Source organism: Balearica regulorum, chromosome W (genome assembly GCF_011004875.1).
Source record: "Balearica regulorum gibbericeps isolate bBalReg1 chromosome W, bBalReg1.pri, whole genome shotgun sequence".
Taxonomy (NCBI): Eukaryota; Metazoa; Chordata; class Aves; order Gruiformes; family Gruidae; genus Balearica; species Balearica regulorum.
In genome coordinates this window covers 12111072-12131885 of record NC_046219.1, presented here as the reverse complement: position 1 = coordinate 12131885, position 20814 = coordinate 12111072, and the positions used below count along the sequence as shown (strand labels likewise).

The 20814-nt window shown below is 39.0% G+C and overlaps 1 protein-coding gene across 1 annotated transcript in view; it reads right to left on the bottom strand.

Annotated features, from left to right (window-relative positions):
• The window catches only part of LOC142599165 (zinc finger protein 366-like), a 36271-nt gene extending 16467 nt beyond the window's left edge, over positions 1 to 19804 (bottom strand). Inside the window, 4 exon segments of the mRNA XM_075738928.1 lie at positions 2047 to 3273; positions 19540 to 19580; positions 19583 to 19624; positions 19627 to 19804. Of these exon segments, the coding sequence (XP_075595043.1) occupies positions 2047 to 3273; positions 19540 to 19580; positions 19583 to 19624; positions 19627 to 19804 (1488 nt within the window).
• Between the last annotated feature and the right edge of the window lie 1010 nt (positions 19805 to 20814).

The window sequence follows — 20814 nt, the reverse complement described above, 5'->3', positions numbered from 1 at the left end:
AAAATTCTGTAGATGGAATATTTTCTAGATAATTTCATCTTCACTACATCAATATATGAATTATTCATTCTGCAATAGCAAAGCAGGTAATAAATTATTTTGGTTTTAACATCATTTGCTAAAGTAATAGACATTTACGTATTTTTTCTTGGCAAATTCTTCCAAGAATCTGAGAAGCAGAGAGGGGAAACAAAATGGAAGCTTAATGAAATAATGAGTTTTGTTTCCATCAGTAAGTTTACAAATCAGTGAGACATAGTAGCAGAGCTTCTGTGTCCTACTCTGCTGCTTATGTAAAATATTGGTCAAATGTGTACACTTATTGACCAAGAATAAAAGCTAACCATTTAAGAGACTAAGGTAGTGCCTGACTATGGTCATTGGCTTCTAAAAAAGACCTGTCCCTGTTTTGAAGGAAGCTATAGAAAATAGTCTGAAATAACCAAGAAGTATTCAAGCAATGCCACCAAATAAGGATGTACATGTTACATTCAAAGAAGAGAAAAAACTATTTACTCTTAGTGGGATTTGCACTAACTCTAATGGAGTGACCCCATTTTATCTGGTGTTTACAGAGCATTTCTAGCACCCTGTATGCCATCTGGTCAATTTACTAATGCATAATTCAATATTCTTGGTCACACCCATGTGGTCTAACTGCCAGCTCCTCAAAAACTCATTTAGATGCTATGAAAAATCAATGAATTTATCACTAAACACTTTAAGAGCTTGAGTGAAGTGCCAAGAGCAATTACTCCTCCTGCAGGCCCCTATTACACAGATTACTTGAAACAATCTCTACTTTTGTATCAGTAAGTGGTTTTCATAGTTAATTGCAAAGCTAAAACTGTGAACAGCAACTCTAAGTGTCTACTTATCTGATGTGAAGCTACATTTGGGCAGTTAAGTGCTGTTAGCAGAAGTTCTCTAAAGGCTCAAGGGCATTGCATTTCCTGACAAAAAACTATCAAGTTTTGAATTAGTAGAATTTTGCATGTTAAATCCAAAGACCAGGGAATCTCCAGGAAGAGCAGAAATTATAATAGTGTTGTATGGAAGAAGAAGCAAATGTGGAACTAGACGTTGTTGATTTTTAAAAGAAAATTTGTCTATCAAACTAAAATGCTGTAGCTTTCTGTTTTTCAAATAAAAGCCAAAATTCAAGTGTTAAAGGAAAAATATATGCAAGACTGGAACCAATTTTTTATAAAACATGTGGGGTTTTTGACTTGTCTTAATAACATTGTTGTAAAGGTAGATAAACTAATTTCAGACATTGTTGAATGGAACACTTATATTTTTCCTATTTTTTAAAGTGATCCTTTTGGATGTGTTCCAAAGCCTGCTCCTAGTCAAAACTGACACTGCTGTCATTACTGACATTACTGACAGCAGTGGCAAGACTGCCAGCAGTGGCAAGAATGCCATGTGATACGAGTTGACTGGGATTATGGTCTTGATTGTCCACTTTTATTAGCTGGCATTCTGGATAACTTATGCACAAAGGGGAATTTTTCTTAGGTTGTTTTTTTTCCACTAAATGTCTCATTATAATGATTCTTCAAATTCTGATGAGTAATAATATACTTTCTTTTGCTGCATACATACAGCCTACCACATATCCACCAGTTAAGGGAACCAAAGCAATAGATCTGTTTTTCAGTAGAAAACTTCTGTTAAAATTTCAGGGGGGTTAGCTCTACAAAATTATATTATTTTACAAAAGGTCATTCTGAAGATAAAACCCAGAAACAGAGAGATGTGAATACAATTTTGGGAAGTAATACAGATGTTTTAATTTAACTCCTGTTTATAACAAAATATTTTTGCATGTACTTTCTTAAGACTGACAGAGACATCTAGCTTCTAGTATTGCCAGTGCTGCTGGGGCTTTTGCTCTGCATAAAATTCTCCCACTGGCAAAGGACCAGCATGAGGCTCTATAAAGTGATTACTTTCTTTCCAAGGAGGTACATGTATCTAGCGGTCTGTAATCCTTGTGCTAACTTCCAATGCAAGGCAACAGCGCAACTCACGATGGCTTACCTTGTGAGTTAGAGAGTGTTGTTTGAGATGGTGAGGCTGCACAAACTCCATGCCGCACTCAGTGCAGATATACGGACGGATGTCTTTGTGCTTCATCATGTGGTTTTGCAGCTGACTCGGGTACTGGAAGACCTTATCACATTCAGTGCAACTGTACTGTATAGGGCCACGATGGGTTGTTAAGTGTCTCTTCAGCTGGGCCAAGGTTGGGAAGTCCAGACCACACTCCACGCAAATGTTCTCTTGGCCGCTCTCATGCTTAGACTCATGTGCTTTCAGCTCGCTGGGATAGGCAAAACCTCTGCCACAGATCCTGCAGTTGTAAGGCTTGATGACACTGTGTTGCATCATGTGTCTCTTAAGGTGACTGGTTTGAGTGAAAGCCTTGTGGCACACCTGACACTTATGTGGCCTAGTGCCCTGGTGTGTCAACATATGCGTGTGCAAGTGGCTCAGTTGCTTGAAAAGTTTGCCACATCGGGTGCAAGCATGTGGCTTAATGCCGCTGTGCCCCAAGATATGAGTGACCAAATTGTACTTGGATGTATAGGACTTCTCACACATGGGACATTGCCAGCGTTTCTGTTCACCCCCCACATCAACATAGTAGCTGTCGTCTATCTGAAGGTTGACATCTACTCTTTCCACTTTCTGTTTATTTTCACCACTTCCTCTTACTTCAGCCCTCCTGAAGGATGGCTCTGGAGGCCTTTTCATTTGAAAGGGGTTCCTGAAATGAAAGTTTTGGGGCACAATAAAAGGAAACATTAAGTCAGGATGGACTTTAGGATAATAAGGGTAAGGAGTCTGCATGAACGCTGGGCTACTGGGCCATGCCATCTTAGGCTTCACTGGTTCTTGCTTAATGGCCTTGGCTCCAAAGTGCTCCAGAGTTCTGTAGAACTGAAAACCAAAGCTGCAGAGGTCGATCATCTGGGAACTGTATTTGGTCTGTGCTGGCTGTTCAAACACCAAGGGGAGACTGGAAGAGCCTATATCATTGTGATCTTCAGGTCTGTCTGGTGGTGATGAGGAACCCTCAAGAGCAATAGGAGGAGGCATTTTTGTTGGCATGCTCTTGCTTTTCTGAGACCTTCCTTCCAAGGATCCCTGGAAAGTTTCCATGTATCCAAGAGGAGGAGGGCCATAGTGGAAATGTGAGAGGTGTGGTCTGAATTCTTCACCAAATGGAGTCATTCTGTGTGGCTTTGTAACAGGGCTCAGCGGCTGCAGGCAGCAGGAAAAGGGAGAGGCTTGTGTACTGTCCACATTAAAACTTGTTTCTTCATTCTTCATCATATTTAATTTTTTCTGTGTTGCCCAAATTCCTTAAAAGAAACAAAAAAAAACCCCAAATCTCTTTTTTTCTTCCTATTCTCCTGGGGTTAACATTTTATTGTCTAGTTTATTGGTTTGGAGGTTGTTGGCTTTTTAATTAAATGCAACTAAGGATGTCTTAGGCCCATATAAGACAAATGCCTTTTAAAGCAGAATCAAATTGGCTAGTGCAGAACAAAGAAGCTTTGGCCTTCCTGTGGTAGAATTGGTAGTTTAAATCAAGTTTGACCCATACAACATCTTTGCAACATAAATGTGCTGTACTGTGACACACTACTTTTAGCAGATGATTCTGTATAGCAATGTTTCTGCTTAATTTAATTCAGCCTGGTTATTTGTGGGCAAAATCCTGTCCTTGGCTGTGCATGCACAGGCTCTAGAAATTGGTGGTGCATCTAAAGGATATGGCAATACAAACAATAATGTGCACATTTATTATGGCTGTGACATGAAAAGTCAAAGCCAAAAAATTTTAAACTTCTTTGTATCATTAACATGTGCTGCTGTGAGAGAAAACAATGGCTAAGTGATCTAAGGACACTGTGTACCATCAGGTTTTGTGCTGTGTTTCCTGGCTTCTCTCACTTTGTATTGTAATAAGAAGGCAGAGATTAATTAATTTTCTTTGTTTTAATCCCAGAGATATTTACCTGGCAGATTTAGGGGAGGAAAGGCCTTTGACCACTCTCTGAATTACTTTCAGATTTATAGACATAATCTAGGGGGTTTTTTTGTTTGTTTCTAACAAGGTGGGCAAAACCCCCACTTTAAAACTAAATATAGAATTAATGTCAACAACCCCTCAGGTCTCCAGAGTAATTGACACCTAAGAATGCTCCGATCCTTTCTATGGTACAGTGTGACAAGACAGATTAATAATTGTCCTCTGGCAAAATTTTATATTCCACTGATTGTACAGGGAGCTTCTGCTGAATTTGAGGTTCATCTAAAATATTGATTATGAATTTTGGTTCATCTTAAATAAGGCTTTTACCTTTTGCCTTGGCTCTCTAGGGATGCACTTACCTGAAAGTGTGTGTGTCTCTGTACATGCATCTGTCCAACCAGATGGAGGTTAGGTTGGAAAACTAGACATTTTCTCTCTGTTACCTGTGACATGTTGATGCTATTTATAAAATAATTCTTGGAAATATTGGGTGGAGAGCATGAAGGTGGTTAGAGTACTAAAGACACTCCTCTTTCATTTCAGGAAGTTCTGTACTGGACAAATCTGCTTCTAAAGATTCTAAAAGCACATCTCTCTGACCAAGTTAGACTGTGGACAAGAGAAGGCATCTTAAAAACCTGCTTGCAAACACATTACTTCCTTCTAATAGACTGTGGAGTTATCTTTGAGATACTGTGTGAAGCCAAAGACTCAGTGACAAAACTTTAAGATGGAAACTTTAGACAAAGGGATCAGTCAATGCACAAAGAAGGAATAGTAATTAAAGTGAAAATTGAAGGATCTCCAAAATGATGATTGTAAAAACACCTGTGATAGGGCAAAAGCCTAAAAATTTTTTTTTGCTTAAAACTGGGATAAGTTTCTAATAATTATACCAGCATGTAACTTTCAGTCCCTAGCTCACTGATTGGCAGTAGTGTGTGTGTATATATACACACACACACAGAGTACATATACAAATATATACATGTGTGTATGCATGTGTGTGTATATATATATAAAATATATATAAGCGTGTGTGTGTGTTCCATCAGAGAGGATTGTTAGGCAGTATGCATTTTGTTATGTTTCCTTGTCACCCTAACTCCCTGGGCAAAATAAGGAACAGTTAGATCTTGAAGACTCTTTGGGTACAAAGTATTGACTTATTACAAAGGGAGAAGGGGAATGGAATCCTCTGAATACAAAAAAAGACTCCATTTCTTTCCAAAAGGGAAAAAAAAAATTCAAAATTCATCTTGAGCAATGTTGAACTCAATTTGAACATAAAATATGCCTGTAGACCAACTTGCCCCTGTCGAATTTCATTAGGTTCCTCTCCGCCCAACTCTCTAGCATGTTCAGGTCTCACTGAATGGCAGCACAGCCTTCTGGTGTGTCAGCCACTCCTCCCAGTTTAGTATCATCAGCAAACTTGCTGAGGATACACTCTGTCCCCTCATCCAGGTCATTGATGAATGTGTTGAATAAGACTGGACCCAGTAATGACCCCTGGGGCACACCACTAGATACAGGCCTCCAACTAGACTCTGCATCACTTATCACAACCCTCTGGGCCCTGCCATTCAGCCAGTTCTCATCCCACCTCACTGTCCACTCATCCAACCCACACTTCCTAAGCTTGCTTATGAGGATGTTATGGGAGACGGTGTCAAAAGCCTTGCTGAAGTCGAGGTAGACAACATCCACTGCTCTCCCTTCATCCACCCAGCCAGTCATGCCATCATAGAAGGCTATCAGATTGGCCAGGCAGGATTTCCCCTTGGTGAATCCATGTTGACCACTCCCAATAACCTTCGTCTCCTCCACATGCTTAGAGATGACCCCCAGAATGAGCTAACCTTTGGTTGCTGTCACTGAGCAAATGATTTTATTCCACTGTTCATGGTTACACACATCACGGAACCAAGCCTATAAGGGAAAGTGTTTAAACAGTCAGTGACCAGCTCAGTCAGAGAGGTGCTGAATAATCAAAACAAAAGAGCACCTAAAAGAGGAGGGAAAATACAGTTTACAGTCTAAATATGGATCACCTTGCTGCTTTTTTCCCCCTTTAAACTGCCAAGCCCCATGATGTAGAAATTCATCAAGGAAAGATTAAATCTAGCCTCTCTTCTCATCTCCTTTCATGTTGGTAGCAAACCCTTGCTAATTTGAATGGAGGCATGATCTTCACATTAATCAGATCTTAATTCCATAAAAATGTGAGTCCTGAGGAAACCATAGAATAGACTGCAGATTTGATGACCATGCAAGAAATAGTTAAGGAGTAGTCCCTTCTTTAAATAACTTCAGTAGATAACTTTAAAGCTTTTAATAGCTCAGTTCCCCATTAATTTTTTTCTATCTGACTCTGGAGTAGCTGATCTCATTTTAGTACTCAACAATAAATAAGGGGTGATGAAGTGAAGGATTTTGTATTAAATATCTCCTAGGGACCTTTTGTCTTTCCTATATAAGCACTTTAAATCTTCTTTCTTTCTCCAGCATCTAGTTATTTAAGATGGAATGTTATCTAGGGCAGCAGTGTGTGATTCTAAACGTTTAGTTTAAACCTGGATAGACATTAAAAATTCTAGCTTTTATCAGAAGTATTTCAGCTTTTCAGTTTTGAAAAGTTGGTCTGGAAACCTCACTGAGACAGATGTTTCCATGCTATGTTGGCACTTAAACATAAAAATCCCCTAAACCTAGCACTCCAGAGCTTATAAAAAAGTTAATTCCTTTAGAACAGACAAGCATCCTCACAGTTTCTTTCTTTATGTAAACAAGTATATTTGGAAATACACTATTTTGAAAAATAGAACCACAAATAATCTCTCTCCCTGCCCTTTTAAAAAAAGAAAAGCTACAGTGATTTCAGGTAATTGTTGAGGTATTTCCAAAATAAATAGAATATCTATGCAGCAGCTAATAATGTTAACTTCCATTAAAGGGGAAGAGAGTTTAACACAGAATATGATTCACGATTTACTTTCTCATTTCCACTCATCATATTTCTACAAAGGATTTAAAAATAAGTACATAAATCATGCTATTCACTCTACAAGCATACACATTGTTATAGTCCCCAGTTAATATTCTGTACTGATGTCAACTGCAAAATTTCTTTAGACTTTAATAGAACCAAGGTTCTGCTTCCAGTATGAAAGTGCCTTCTATCTATAAAATAAATATAAGTTCAGCAATAAAAATGGAAGGTTATGAAGTTACTCCAGCTTAAACACTGACTACTATGGTTCTGATTTTCCTCTTGGGCAACACAGTGGTAAAAACTGAGAGAGACCAAGATGAGTGAAAGTGATATGTACCCTCTGTCAAACAGGCTGCTTTATTATGAGGTTTGGACTTGTGTTTTCTATTTCAAAAGAAGATGAAACAGAGAAAAGTGTAGGAAAGTTAAAGGTGGCTGAATAGGCTGAACAGCTGGTCTTAGCTGGAAGAGAAATTCCATGTTTAAATGAACATATATGACTGTAGAAAATGTGCACTCTAAGAGTACATTTCTGCTCTCCTCTTAAGGCCTGAAATATTAGCATCTACAAGGAAAGAATGAAATCGAACAGCTGTTTCTGCATAGAATGTGATGAGGATCAGTGACAAATGACACTCTATTACATTTCTTGAGCTGCAGTTGAGCAGTTGGAGAGCTCCAGCCTTATTGAACAACCAGCTGTATTTTCAGTCACTGAGTTTTGTAAACTCTTATTACAGAGGTGATTATGCTTGTCTTAATAAGTTTAATTGGATCTCCATTCAGTTCACTCTTCAGTATAGTTTATGGTTTTAAATGTATTCAGTCATACAGCTGTTGAACTAAACACCAAAGTTTTTACACTCAGTCACTATTTATGCAAAACTTGCATCAGTCTTGGGATCTGACCAAAGGGGCTTCACTATGCTGAATTCATCTCATTTCAGCAGCAAAGCATTGTTCCCTACCAAATCTACACTGCTTTGAGGTATCTTTCAGACCTTGAAAATGCCAGGAATACCTGTATGAACATGAAACTGAAAGAGGATAGATTTAGATTAGATATTAGGAAGAAATTCTTTACTGTTAGAGTGGTGAGGCAGTGGAACAGATTGCCCAGAGAGGTTGTAGATGCCCCCTCCCTGGGAGCGTTCAAGGCCAGGTTGGATGGGGCTTTGAACAACCTGGTCTAGTGGAGGGTGTCCCTGCCGATGGCGGGGGGGGTTGGACCTAGATGATCTTTAAGGTCCCTTCCAACCCAAACCATTCTATGATTCTGATTCTATGAATATATCCATCACTGGTAACCAAGTAATTTCACTTAGTACACATATGATTGATTTTCCCTGCTAGTTTCCTTCACTGATTACATGAGCCCTCCATAAGCCACTTTTTTCTTTCTCTTGCACTTGTTTTCATGTGTTCTTTCATGCTACCTCCTGTGTGTGAGTGAAGTCTCACAATAATGTTGCCGTTCCCCATTTCCTTTTCTATTGGGAGTTTCATAATTTCAGAGAACTGGAAAATAATCGAGTGGATTTTTTTTTCACCTCTAAATTTCAAGTGTATCTTGTCTGCTGGGTTTATGGCATGTCTTATGTAAGAAATTGGACTAGATGATGGACTAATGTTCCATATCTGTAAAATCAGTGCATCTGCTTGTCATATGTACAGTCAGATTTTTGTTTGTAAGTGCTGCCTTGTTGAATTATGCAGAAGCTGTAAATATGCTCAAAAGATTTAGAGTTATTTCAATCCTAGGCTCTCTAGGTATTACTTCAAACTGCCATTGTTATTTGATAATGGGTTATTTGTACAGTTTTTATCAAATTAAGGCATTTTATTTACTCTAGGCTTCAGTGACTATAGTCATTAGAGGAGGGCAGGAGGTAAAAGATCACCAGGACAAACAGGTGATCAGGCCCAGTCAGCATGGGTTCAGGAAAGGCAGGTCCTGCTTGACTAACCTGATCTTCTCCTATGACAAGGTGACCCACTTAGTGGATGAGGGAAAGGCTGTGGATGTTGTCTACCTGGACTTTAGTAAAGCCTTTGACACCATTTCCCACAGCATTATCGTGGAGAAACTGGCTGCTCATGGCTTGGACGAGTGTACACTTCACTGTGTAAAAAATTGGCTGGATGGCCAGGCCTAAAGAGTGGTGGTGAATGGCGTTGCATCCAGTTGGCATCTGGTCACAAGTGGTGTTCCCTAGGGCTCAGTACTGGGGCCAGTTCTCTTTAATACATGTATCAATGATCTGGATGAGGGGATCAAGTGTGCCCTCAGTAAGTTTGCAGACGACACCAAGTTGGGTGGGAGTGTCGATCTGCTTGAGGGTAGAAAGGCTCTGCAGAAGGATCTGGACAGGCTGGATCAATGGGACAAGGCCAATTGTATGAGGTTCAAGAAGGGTAAGTGCTGGGTCCTGCACTTGGGTCACAACAACCCCATGCAACGCTACAGGCTTGGGGAAGAGTGGCTGGAAAGCTGCCCAGCAGAAAAGGACCTGGGGGTGCTGGTTGACAGCCGGCTGAACACGAACCAGCAGTGTGCCCAGGTGGCCAAGAAGGCCAACAGCATCCTGGCTTGTATCAGGAATAGTGTGGCCAGCAGGACTAGGGAAGTGATTGTCCCCCTGTACTTGGCACTGGTGAGGCTGCACCTCAGTTTTGGGCCCCTCAGTACAAGAACACTGAGGTGCTGGAGTGTGTCCAAAGAAGGGCAACAAAGAGCACAAGTCTTATGAGGAGCGACTGAGGGAACTGGGGTTGTTTAGTCTGGAGAAAAGGAGGCTCAGGGGAGACCTTATCGCTCTCTACAACTACCTGAAAGGAGGTTGTAGTGAGGCGGATGTCAGTCTCTTCTCCCAAGTAACAAGCGATAGGACAAGAGGAAATGGCCTCAAGTTGTGCCAGGGGAGGTTTAGACTGGATATTAGGAAAAACTTCTTCACCGAAAGGGTTGTCTAGCATTGCAACAGGCTTCCCAGGGAAGTGGTTGAGTCACCATCCCTGGAGGTATTTAAAAGATATGTAGAGGTGATGCTTAGGGACATGGTTTAGTGGTTGGACTTGGCAGTGCTAGGTTAACGGTTGGACTTGATGATCTTAAGGGTCTTTTCCGACCAAAACAATTCTATGATTCTATGATTCTATGTTCAAATCCATACCAGAACTTCTCTAAAATCAGGTTCAACCCTACTCTTATTCTTTAGAGAAATCTGTGCAAGGTGTGTTTTCCATCCATGTTCTCCAGGCATCAATAACCACAATTCAAGCACACAAATTTGAAAAATGGACTCCATTAACATATACTGAGTTTATGTTAATATACTCAAGCTGAGTATATATACTGAGCATATGTTAATATACCCAAATCAGCCTTGAAATCTTTATGCTACGTTATTTGAAGTGAACCTAAAAGATTATTTATATTTTAAATGAAGAGAGCACTTTTTCTTCTACAGTGTGGAGCTGGGAGAAGGCAGAAATTTGGACTACCTTGCAAAAATAAACATGGATTTAGGGAAAGTATTCTAATGAGTGCAGATACTGATTAGGGAGACAGAAATGTTGGGGACGCTTTAAAGAAACAAGCCTAAGCTCGGAATAATAGACTGTGGAATTTAGTCAGATCTTTTCCAAAATCATTTCTACAAACATTTTTCCTCTCTCTCTCACACACATGTAGACCTTGTGTCAAATGAAGTCCATGCTTTAATCATCAGCTTAATTGTCTTCTGAGATAAGACTTCTTGTCCCATACCTTTTATGAGACAGACATGTCTGCTGAAATGGAGAACACTATCATGCTAAAGGTAATTCTCTTGCCCTTCTGGATTACCATCATTAATAGAATTGGAATTGAAACAAATAAACAACTGTTCACAAAAATGATATGGAATAACTGTAAATGAGAAGTGGACCAGATCAGTTTTTTTCTTCCTACGTTAGTACGATAGTACTGAGGAGCTCGGTGTCTTTTCACTTCTCCCTGGGAAATTACCTTCATCTGCTGATATCAGGCTTCAGGATAAAACTGCTTCTTTACAACAACGAACCCATTTTTGTCAGCAAATGCTTGGTAAAGTAAATCTGATAACCTTGGTAACTCTTCCTAGGGCATAATTCAGAGCTCACTAAGGCTTATGGAAAGACTTCCAATGAACTCTGAAACTAATCCTCCACAAAATTCTTTGTAATTTCTTATGGATTCTGTTGTTCAATGAGATATGATCTCATCTATGGCATGACCAAAATTTGATACTTTTGACAAATTTTTGTATAAATATGGAAAAAAATACCTTATATCCTGAGACAATATGTTAACAGATGGTAACCTTTGCAGACAAACTTAATGGAAATCGTACAATTACACATCTAAGAAACTTACTTGATTAAAAAACCTGAAATGTTTAAACAGCTTAACATGACACAGTAGACAGATGCAACAAGCAATGAACTTTCAAAGATATCTCACATATTAAATAATCCTTATTTTTTCCCTTGCTTCATGTTTGAGGTTCAATCATTTTAGATATTCCACCTGCTTTAAGGGCTTCCTATGCAGTGTAGATGCATTCATATTGTCTAGGAGATGATACCAATATGAAGAAATGGGTCTTCTCTCAAAAGCTGTGCAAGAGAAATACCTTCCCTGCATTGTCTTTGTTATTCCCAAATTTTAACATTTTAATTTAAATAATTTTTGTTTTATTTCAGCTGAGAAATACAGATGTTTAGGAAACATGCTCACTTGCCTGCACTGCTTATAGAGTGGCTTTTGGAAGCCACTATCCAAGTCATCCAAGATGACTTGGATAGATGTGTAACTTCTATTTTCAGGGAGCAAGATGCTAAAAGCACTTTTACAGGAGTATAGTTACTTTGGCATTTCTTGTAAAAGAGAAAATACTTAAAATATCAAAATGAATGTATATTCACTTTTTGATAACTTACAGATAATTTTTGATTTGATAGTTATTGAAAATGTTAAACTAGATTCTGAGATTTCCTCTGCTGAAAATCTGGAGCAGTCCCACCACCTACACTGCCAAAGCTGGGGCACTGTTGGTGGCATCAGATGTGCTTATAGAGTGGGTTATGGAATAATTTGCTTTTCAATCATAGCATTTATCAGATTAAAAAAAAAATAATTTCCTGGTGGTGTAGTGAGGTAGCTGTAGATATTTTTCTTCTCTCCATTATGAGTGCTCTTTTCTCAGTTTAGCATAATGGTCTGCTATCCCTCATTGTTTTTATGTGTGCTCTGTCCTTAGTTTAGCAAAACGTTTGCTATCATTCTCATTACTTTTTTGTTGCCTAACAAGACAGTTGGGTGTTTCTTCTTATAGTACCCTGAAACCCATGTGTACTGTAAGTCATTTCACTTATGCCCCACTTTCCATCTCCCCACCACTCCCCAAACAGCTGATGCTGTCCTGCTTCAATTTCTCCCAGCTTTTGAAATTAATCTTTTGCCACTGCAAAGCTGGATCATTTTTGCTGATAACCCATGAACTGCACAGTCTTAATTGGTTACATATTTTTAAATGTACAAGCAGGCAAACCAGTTTGTGACACTCAGCTGTTTTTTAATGCGCTCCTGTGTTCATGTCAAGAAGAAATTCTTAGGTATCCCAGACTAGTTTTGTCTGTTTTGAAAAGAAAACAAAAAAGCAAGGCTGAGTGCCGAGAGCTTTTGTCCAGGAAGTGAGTATAGGTTTGAGTTTAGGCTGAGGATGTTCCAGGCCTAGAAAAGTAGCTTAACAAATTGCACTCACCCATACTGGACCCTGAATCCCTTCCTCTGGACCTTTGGCACTGCAAAGAAAGGGTTACCAGGAAGAATGAACTGAAAGGAGCCTGACTTCGTAGCCAAGCCATAAATGCAATCACACAGGAGGGTGAAGTACCTTTAACTTTTGACCATTCAATAAACCTGCAGAAGTGACATCTGGAGGGGAGAGGGCAGACCTATCTCTAGAGAGGATGGAGTCGGCAGTCCCTAACTACCCCATGTGATGTCTCTCTGCTCCCTGTCCCTTGGCACTTGCATTTTTGGCTGCATAATGGCCCAGCTCCAGCCAAAGTGATCCTGCTCTAGTAGGGGGGTTGGACTAGATGATCTCTAGAGGTCCCTTCCAACCCCTACCAATCTGTGAATCTGTGAAAGGAGAGCAGGGTTACCCTCACAGACCAGGGCTCTAGTTAGGGCACTCCCTTAAGAGGTTAGAGATTGGGGTCAAAATCCCTCAGAGGGGAGGAGGGAAATGAATCAGTGTCAGACTTCATGGCTGCTATATTTTACACTGAATTTGATCCCGTTAGTGTATATTTCGTCTCATGTAAATATTCTTACAGCACTGGGTCCCCATTTGGGCATAGGTATACTGAGTTTCCAGATTCTGCCCAGACTTCAGCGCTGACAAGACCAGACTGGCCAGGATGGTGACATCAGGAGTACATGCAGTAGAAGAACTTCAAATGTGCAAAGTTTAACTGGTACCAGAAGACTGGGTGGAAATGCAATTTGATCCTGCCCTCACTACTTATTATAATTAACAATGGGTTGGCAAGCTCAGTTAATTACTCAATTAAACAATGGTAGTAATTCATCCTAAGTAGTTCTACTAATTGATAGAATCATAGATCATAGAATCATAGAATGGTTTGAGTTGGAAGGGACCTTAAAGATCATCTAGTTCCAATCCACCCTCCACTAGACCAGGTTGCCCAAAGCCCTATCCAACCTGGCCTTGAACACTTCCAGGGAGGGGACATCCACGACTTCGCTGGGCAACCTGTTCCAGTGCCTCACCACCCTCACAGTGAAGAATTTTTTCCTAATATCTAATCTAAATATACCCTCTTTTAGTTTAAACCCATTACCCCTTGTCCTATCACTACTTGTCCTTGTAAATGGTCCCTCTCCAGCTTTCCTGGAGGCCCCCTTCAGGTACTGGAAGGCTGCAATTAGGTCTCCCCTGAGCCTTCTCCAGGCTGAACAATCCCACCTCTCTCAGCCTGTCCTCATAGGAGAGGTGCTCCAGCCCTCTGATCAGCTTCGTGGCCCTCCTCTGGATTCACTCCAACAGCTCCATGTCCTTCTTATGTTGGGGGCTCTAGAGCTGAATGCAATACTCCAGGTGAAGTCTCACCAGAGCAGAGTAGAGGGAGACAACCACCATCCTTGTCCTGCTGGCCACACTTCTTTTGATGCAGCCAAGTATACGGTTGAGCTTTTCATCAACCAACACCCCCAAGTCCTTCTTCTCAGGGCTGCTTATCCACCCAGCCTCTAGCTGTGCTTGGGATGATTGCACCGACCCATGTGCAGGACCTTGCACTTGGCCTTGTTGAACTTCATGCGGTTCACACGGGCCCACCTCTCCAGCCTGTCAAGGTCCCTCTGGATGGCATCCCTTCCCTCCAGCGTGTTGACCACACCACAGAGCTTGGTGTCATTGGCAAACTTGCTGAGGGTGCACTCAATCCCACTGTTCACATCGCCAACAGAGATGTTTGTTAAACAGTGCCGGTCCCAGTACCGACCCCTGAGGAACGCCACTAGTCACTGATCTCCACTTGGACATAGAGCCGTTCACTCTTTGAGTGCGACCATCCAGCCAATTCCTTATCCACCAAATGGTCCATCTGTCAAATCCATGTCTCCAATTTAGAGACAAGGAGGTCATATGGAACCATGAGGTCATATGCCTCTGCCTTTATAAAGTATGTGGAGTCACTTTAATCACTATTGATAGAAGTCCTATCACTCCATCCCTGTTTACTGTCTACTTCCATATCTGCCACTGCAAATTAAAATAATGCATTTTTGGCAATCCGATGTATTAAATATTTTTTCCTCTGGAATATTAAAAAAAATTACACTAATGCAGTTTTAGGATTATTTTTTTTCCTCACCATTCAGATATTATAAGAAACAGGGTGAACTGAAGAACAAATAAATAATATAAATATAAGAAGGGATCTGGTGGTAAAATAGTAATATTGAAGTCCTTGAAAGAACACTTTGGACAGAATCTTTCTACCTGCAAAGCACAATCATTAAACACTATAGAGTGAAGTGGAGAGAGAGAGTTTTTGAGCTGTACAGTAGTATTATTTTAAAACAAATAATGGAGCTATGCAGAACACCCAGAATTAGAATGATCAAAAAAAGCAGGCCCTTCCATGACCCTCATGCTATCCTGCTTGGGGTGTTGTTTTGAAAGTAAACCTTTCACTGGCATTCATGACCTTTAAAAAGGAAAAAGATCAACTTTCCTTCCTACTATAGTCCCAGTGTCATTATCACCTCTATGGAGGCCAGAGAGATGGTCTGGTCTCCTCCCACCTCTTTGTTATCTTAAAGAGTAGCTGAGGGCCACCTTCAGCCTTGGTTCTTCAAGCCAGTCCACTGACAGGCTCCCACACCATTAGCAGTTAATGTGTGGGAAAGCAATTGCACCTTCTGAGCATTGTACATGTAAAGCAACAGGTAAGTACTAGGTAAATAAAATGTGCACATATGCTTGAAGAAGGGCAGAGAAGGGGATTGTATGGGAGAGTTTTCATATAAAGTCTCCAAAACAGATTAATTTTTTAATGGAAGTCTAGTTTTACTTAAACATGGGGAGTATTGCTAGTCTTCAGCAGGATCATGATTTTGCTTTTTGTGTTTATTTTGCTTTCTGTGTTTATTTTGCTTTCAATTCTTTGTTTCACACAGTTCAAAACTCATAGTGAAACTGAAGGTTGCTGAAGTGGTAGGTATTGTGTGTTCCAGTAAGACATGCTGTATCCTACAAGAATTGAAAGAAGAGGATTCCCTTCATCCTGGAAACACCACTCCGTGAAATTCTTTCTATGCAGAGAAATTAGGTGGTTTCTATTCTTCATCAGGCCTCCAAACAGAGGACTGCGTGGTTAATGCCTGCTTGCCATGCATTAGTATTCCTTGTAGCACAGCATCATCTAAGAATAACGACTAAAAATGTATGACCCTTCTCATAGCCTTGCTTTCAATTTCAAATCAATTGAACTTTTCTCTAATTTGTTAGAGAAAAGTGATGTTATCAATGTATTAGACTCAGTTTACCTTGTAATTTTTGTAATCAAATGAACCTTCAGATTCAATGGCCATTTGTGTTTTTCAGTGTTCCCAGAATTCTGGTGTTTCTTATAAGCATAAGCAGCTGGAAAGTTGGATGTTTTCAGGTTTACTTTTTTATGAATATTGGCAAGGGGAAAATAGGTTTTCAGGAAACACACCTTTTATCCTAAGTTTTTTCTTTTAAATCAAACCAGAATTCATACACATGAATTCATGCACATCCACAAAGTAGAAGGAAAATGTGTGTTTTAGCTTTCACAGTAGAAGAGGGAGGGGAGAGAAAGTAATAATAATAATTTTTTCATCCTTCATTCAAATAATTAATAATATGCCTTTACAACATATGAAGCAGGAAATAAGAAGTGAAAGTAAAAAAAATAATGCAAATATTCACATAATTTCTTCCCGTAACCTCCAGAGTATAAAAATATTTTCTTTTAACATTTGGTTACTTAACTTAATTGCTTCCAGTGTCAGTGGAAATCTTTACAATACATTAAGCATTGTTGGTTTAGAAGGAAAATGTTGTGTTTTGCTTATCAAGATCAGGGTAACACTAGTATAAAACCATTTGTTTTACAAAAACAAGTCACAAAGGTATTAAGTTTGGAAGGAACTAAAACAAAGATTGAATAATATTTTTCATTGGATCATTAGTATTTTAGAAACCTGGCAAGAAGGACTGGTCCCTGCTAGATAGATATAAAGAAAAATCAGACATCCAGCATGCACTTCAATGTGTGTTTTAAATAACCAATAAGTTTTAACTTAGACCTCTTTACTGGATGAAAATCTGAATATCATCCATAAAATTCCACTGAATTTTTTACAGCAGTGGAGAGCTGCAGTCTCAGTTTCAGAATATTAGCTTTTCAGCAAGAAAGAGGATAGCCATAAGTCATCTTTATTTCCAGATTTGTTTCTTTTTTTTTAAAAGGCTTCACATTATTTATCTCTCTATAATTCTTTCTTCTCCAAATTGACATTCCTTCCTTTTCATTGGTCTTCTGGGATGGTAAACTAGAATGGGGAAAACTACTGCATTTAAGAAGAAAATGTTCATTTGGTTTTAACAGTTGGTCTATTTTAAAAAATTGGTTGGGGTATAAAAATAGTCCATCAAACAAATGAATAATTTTACAACTAGCTGTAGCAGTCTACACAGCACTTGCAAGGTCTGTTTGAAGTAGTTTGTTTCATTAGATCAGTTACTACAGGGGAACGAACATTCATTAGTGCTCAGAAGCTATGGATTATTTCTCATCAACTAATAAGGGTCTACCTATCCTTACAGACCTTTGCCTCACTTGTATCCTTAAGCCATCAGTGCACAAAAGCCCTATTATCTTATGCAGCATTTACTGCTTTTCTTTCTCAGGGTAATATTCTGCTGACATATCTGGGTGAGTGGTGTGGTCCATTCAGATAGATGTTTTTCTGCATCATTGAGGCTTTACAATATCAAAGATGGGAAACAATGTAAGTGCTATCTGAGGTAAACCATATTCTATCATGATTCATCCCTCTGTACTTCTTCCATTCTAAATACTGCATATCTATTTGACACTACTAGAAACAGTACCTAAAAGACATTCCAATATGTGCATCTGCAAGATGCACATGATGCCTTTCAGTCCAACAATATCTCCTCTACATCCAGGCAGTCCTGAGGCAAGGCTTTTATCAATGTGCTTGTTTGAAAGAATGAGAAAACAATAAAAACTCCTTAAAATTCAAAGATTCAAATTCTCTTTTGGTCAAAAATCTATATTATGGACTCCAAAATTTACTGGGAACATAACTCAGTGCTAGCATTCTGCATCCAAAACTCATATTTTCAACAGTTTTCACCATTAAATAACCTGGTCCTAAGTATAAAAAAGCCAACTGACATTTACAGAAAGACTTCTATCAGTTTCTGTGCTTTTTGAATCAGACCTATTAACTTGGGATTTCCATACAACTTGTTTCCATATTATCTTTGCCATCATTGGTGTAGTTTTGTTTTCATTTTTCAGAACAAAAGCAAAATCTGTCTATATTTTTATTATAATTGAAAACAAATCAAATGGAAATAATGGCTTTGAATAATTCTGTGGGAATTGACTGACTTTTTACTTATGTATGCTATATACATAAATATGGCTCTTAGCAATAGCAGCAATAAGACTTTAAGCAAAATAAACAGAGCATCTCTCTTTTCATTCTTGTTTTTTATTCTTGGCTTATTGCTTCAATGTTTGTTTGGTTTTTTAATAATGTTGAGATGAATAACTGAAAACTGATTTCACAAACATTTAATTTGTGCCATAAACTGATAGTGGATCTGTATTCAATCTGGCCTCAGACTATACTATTCTCTGCTTACAAATATCTCAGCAATGTGGGATAAGTATAACACACCAGCCAAAAATCTCCTCTTCCTGACTCCTAGAGAAAGATATTAGTTGTGTTACAAATTACCATTATACTAAATCATGTTACAGTTATCCTAGAAATAAAATATACAATGTGAAAATGAATAAACTCCAAATGATTGCAAAAATGTATTATTTGAAGGAAAAACAAACCTGAAAGGTGAAATCTAAGAATGAAGTTCAAAACTCAAAGTCTATTTTTTACTGTCAAATTATTAAGTATTCCTTTAAAAATGCTCTTTCTGTGTGCTCATTATTGGGGAATGGGTTTAAAAATAGCATTTACTGCTTTTGACCACCTACTATGAATATAAACACATATATTCTTATTTCTGTATTTCAGACAATCTCTCAGAGAAAGAATTTATTGTATACATGGTCTAAATCAATAATACATTAATGTTTAGTATCTTCAAAAAAAACCCCAAAACAACTCTGTACCTAAACACTGCAACTGGCTCTTAACTACATGGTAAACTGAACTTCTGAACTAACCGGATCAAAACTTCCAGGTGACTGCAATCCAGACTAACACTCTGCAAGTTGAGCAAAATACCACAACAAATACAGAGCTTAAATATTTTTTAATGTTTAGGAGACTTCTCTACTTCTCACTTGAAATAAAAAGTGTTTTTCCAGACGTTTGACACATAACTGTCAAAATAGATGTCCAAATCATCTACTTAATTTGAATAAGTATTTAGTTATGTGAAACATAAACCCAGGTATTCTGAGCGAAAGATATGCCAAGTGGTTTTCACGGCAACATCTGGAATTTTCTTGCTATTAGCAGAGAATTCTTTGTGGGTTAAGTATCACCAAGTGAATCTAATAATTGGTACCAAATTAGACCAAGCTGCAACATTAAGCTACAGAGTTCAAGAAACAAGTTATTTCCACCTCCTTTGGCAGAACCCATGTGCTGCTCTTAAAGCAAAGGGAATTTACAACTTACCCAGAAATCTGGCTGAATTTGGGGTAGATCACTCCTTCCTATGGAAAAACTTGCAGAAAGGCACCAACTAGAGAGGAAAGAAAATCCGTTCTAGTAGTTGGTTCAGCAAGGAGTGGGAGCAGAGGGCTGTCCCAGGGTGGAAGTGCAGCCCAGGTGCCCTGGTAGGAATGGGAGGAGGAGTGGGAGAGGGGCAGCTCAAGCTGCCTGCTGGCTCTCTGCAATGCCTGCCTGCTATTTGGAGCTGCTCTGTCTGGATTCCAGGCATCCCGTAGAGGACCTTGCACTTCAGAGAGCCATGGCTTGAAGAAATACTGGGTCAAAGAATGACCAAGCTCTCCTTCTGCAGAGAAATTATCACCTGTCCTAATTCTTCCCCTCACCTCTACATTCTGCTTTTATAAAAGCATGGAGGGGGGAGGATTTTCTCTTCTAGTATTTGAGACATACTTTTACATTCAATCACTCATTTTATGCACCACTTCTGATTGTTAGAATTCTGTTAGGAGAAGTCCTATATGCAAAATTCACAGCAGATTATGTTATGAAAATTATCAGCCTCACTGGAAAACATTTTCTTGTCTGCATTGGTTAGATCGCATGCTATTAGCACCAGTATCTAAAAAACAGGCTATATATATCTATAGTAAAAATATACCGCTTGTCAATGCATATGGTTATTATCTTTTTATCAGTTAAATGTGTATCTGATAAATGTCTTTTCTTAATTAAAAACCATATATATTGCACTTCTAAAGAGTTAATCATAAAAGCATTTTACTTAACTTACCAGTTATTGAAGCTGGAACGAGTCTTGCCCTAAACTCTACCTGCTCTCATGTTTATAATCGATCTTTCTCTCTCTCTCTCTCTCTCCTCCCTCCTGTGCAGAGATTGCAGTAAACTTAGAAAAGTAGCAGGGACAGTGTTTCAAATGACTTAAGAAATAGAACAGGAACAATCATTTCATTCTCTTTTTTTCAGATGAGTACAGTAGCTTCAGAAAGAAGGAAGGAAGGGAGGGGAGAGGAAGTCAACAACCCTTTGCTTTCCTGCAAAAAATAAGGAAACAGAAGATGGCAATCTCATTTTCTCTCAAAAATCCTGTTTGGAAAAATACATATAACCAAAAACCAACAGCAAAAACTGGCTGGATGGCCAAGCCCAGAAGGTTGTAGTGAATGGAGTTAGGATTAGGGTTAGGTCATATTATATAGTACATAACAACACCAAGGTGGAACACCAGGATCAGTAATAAGATGGATTCAAATGTTGTCT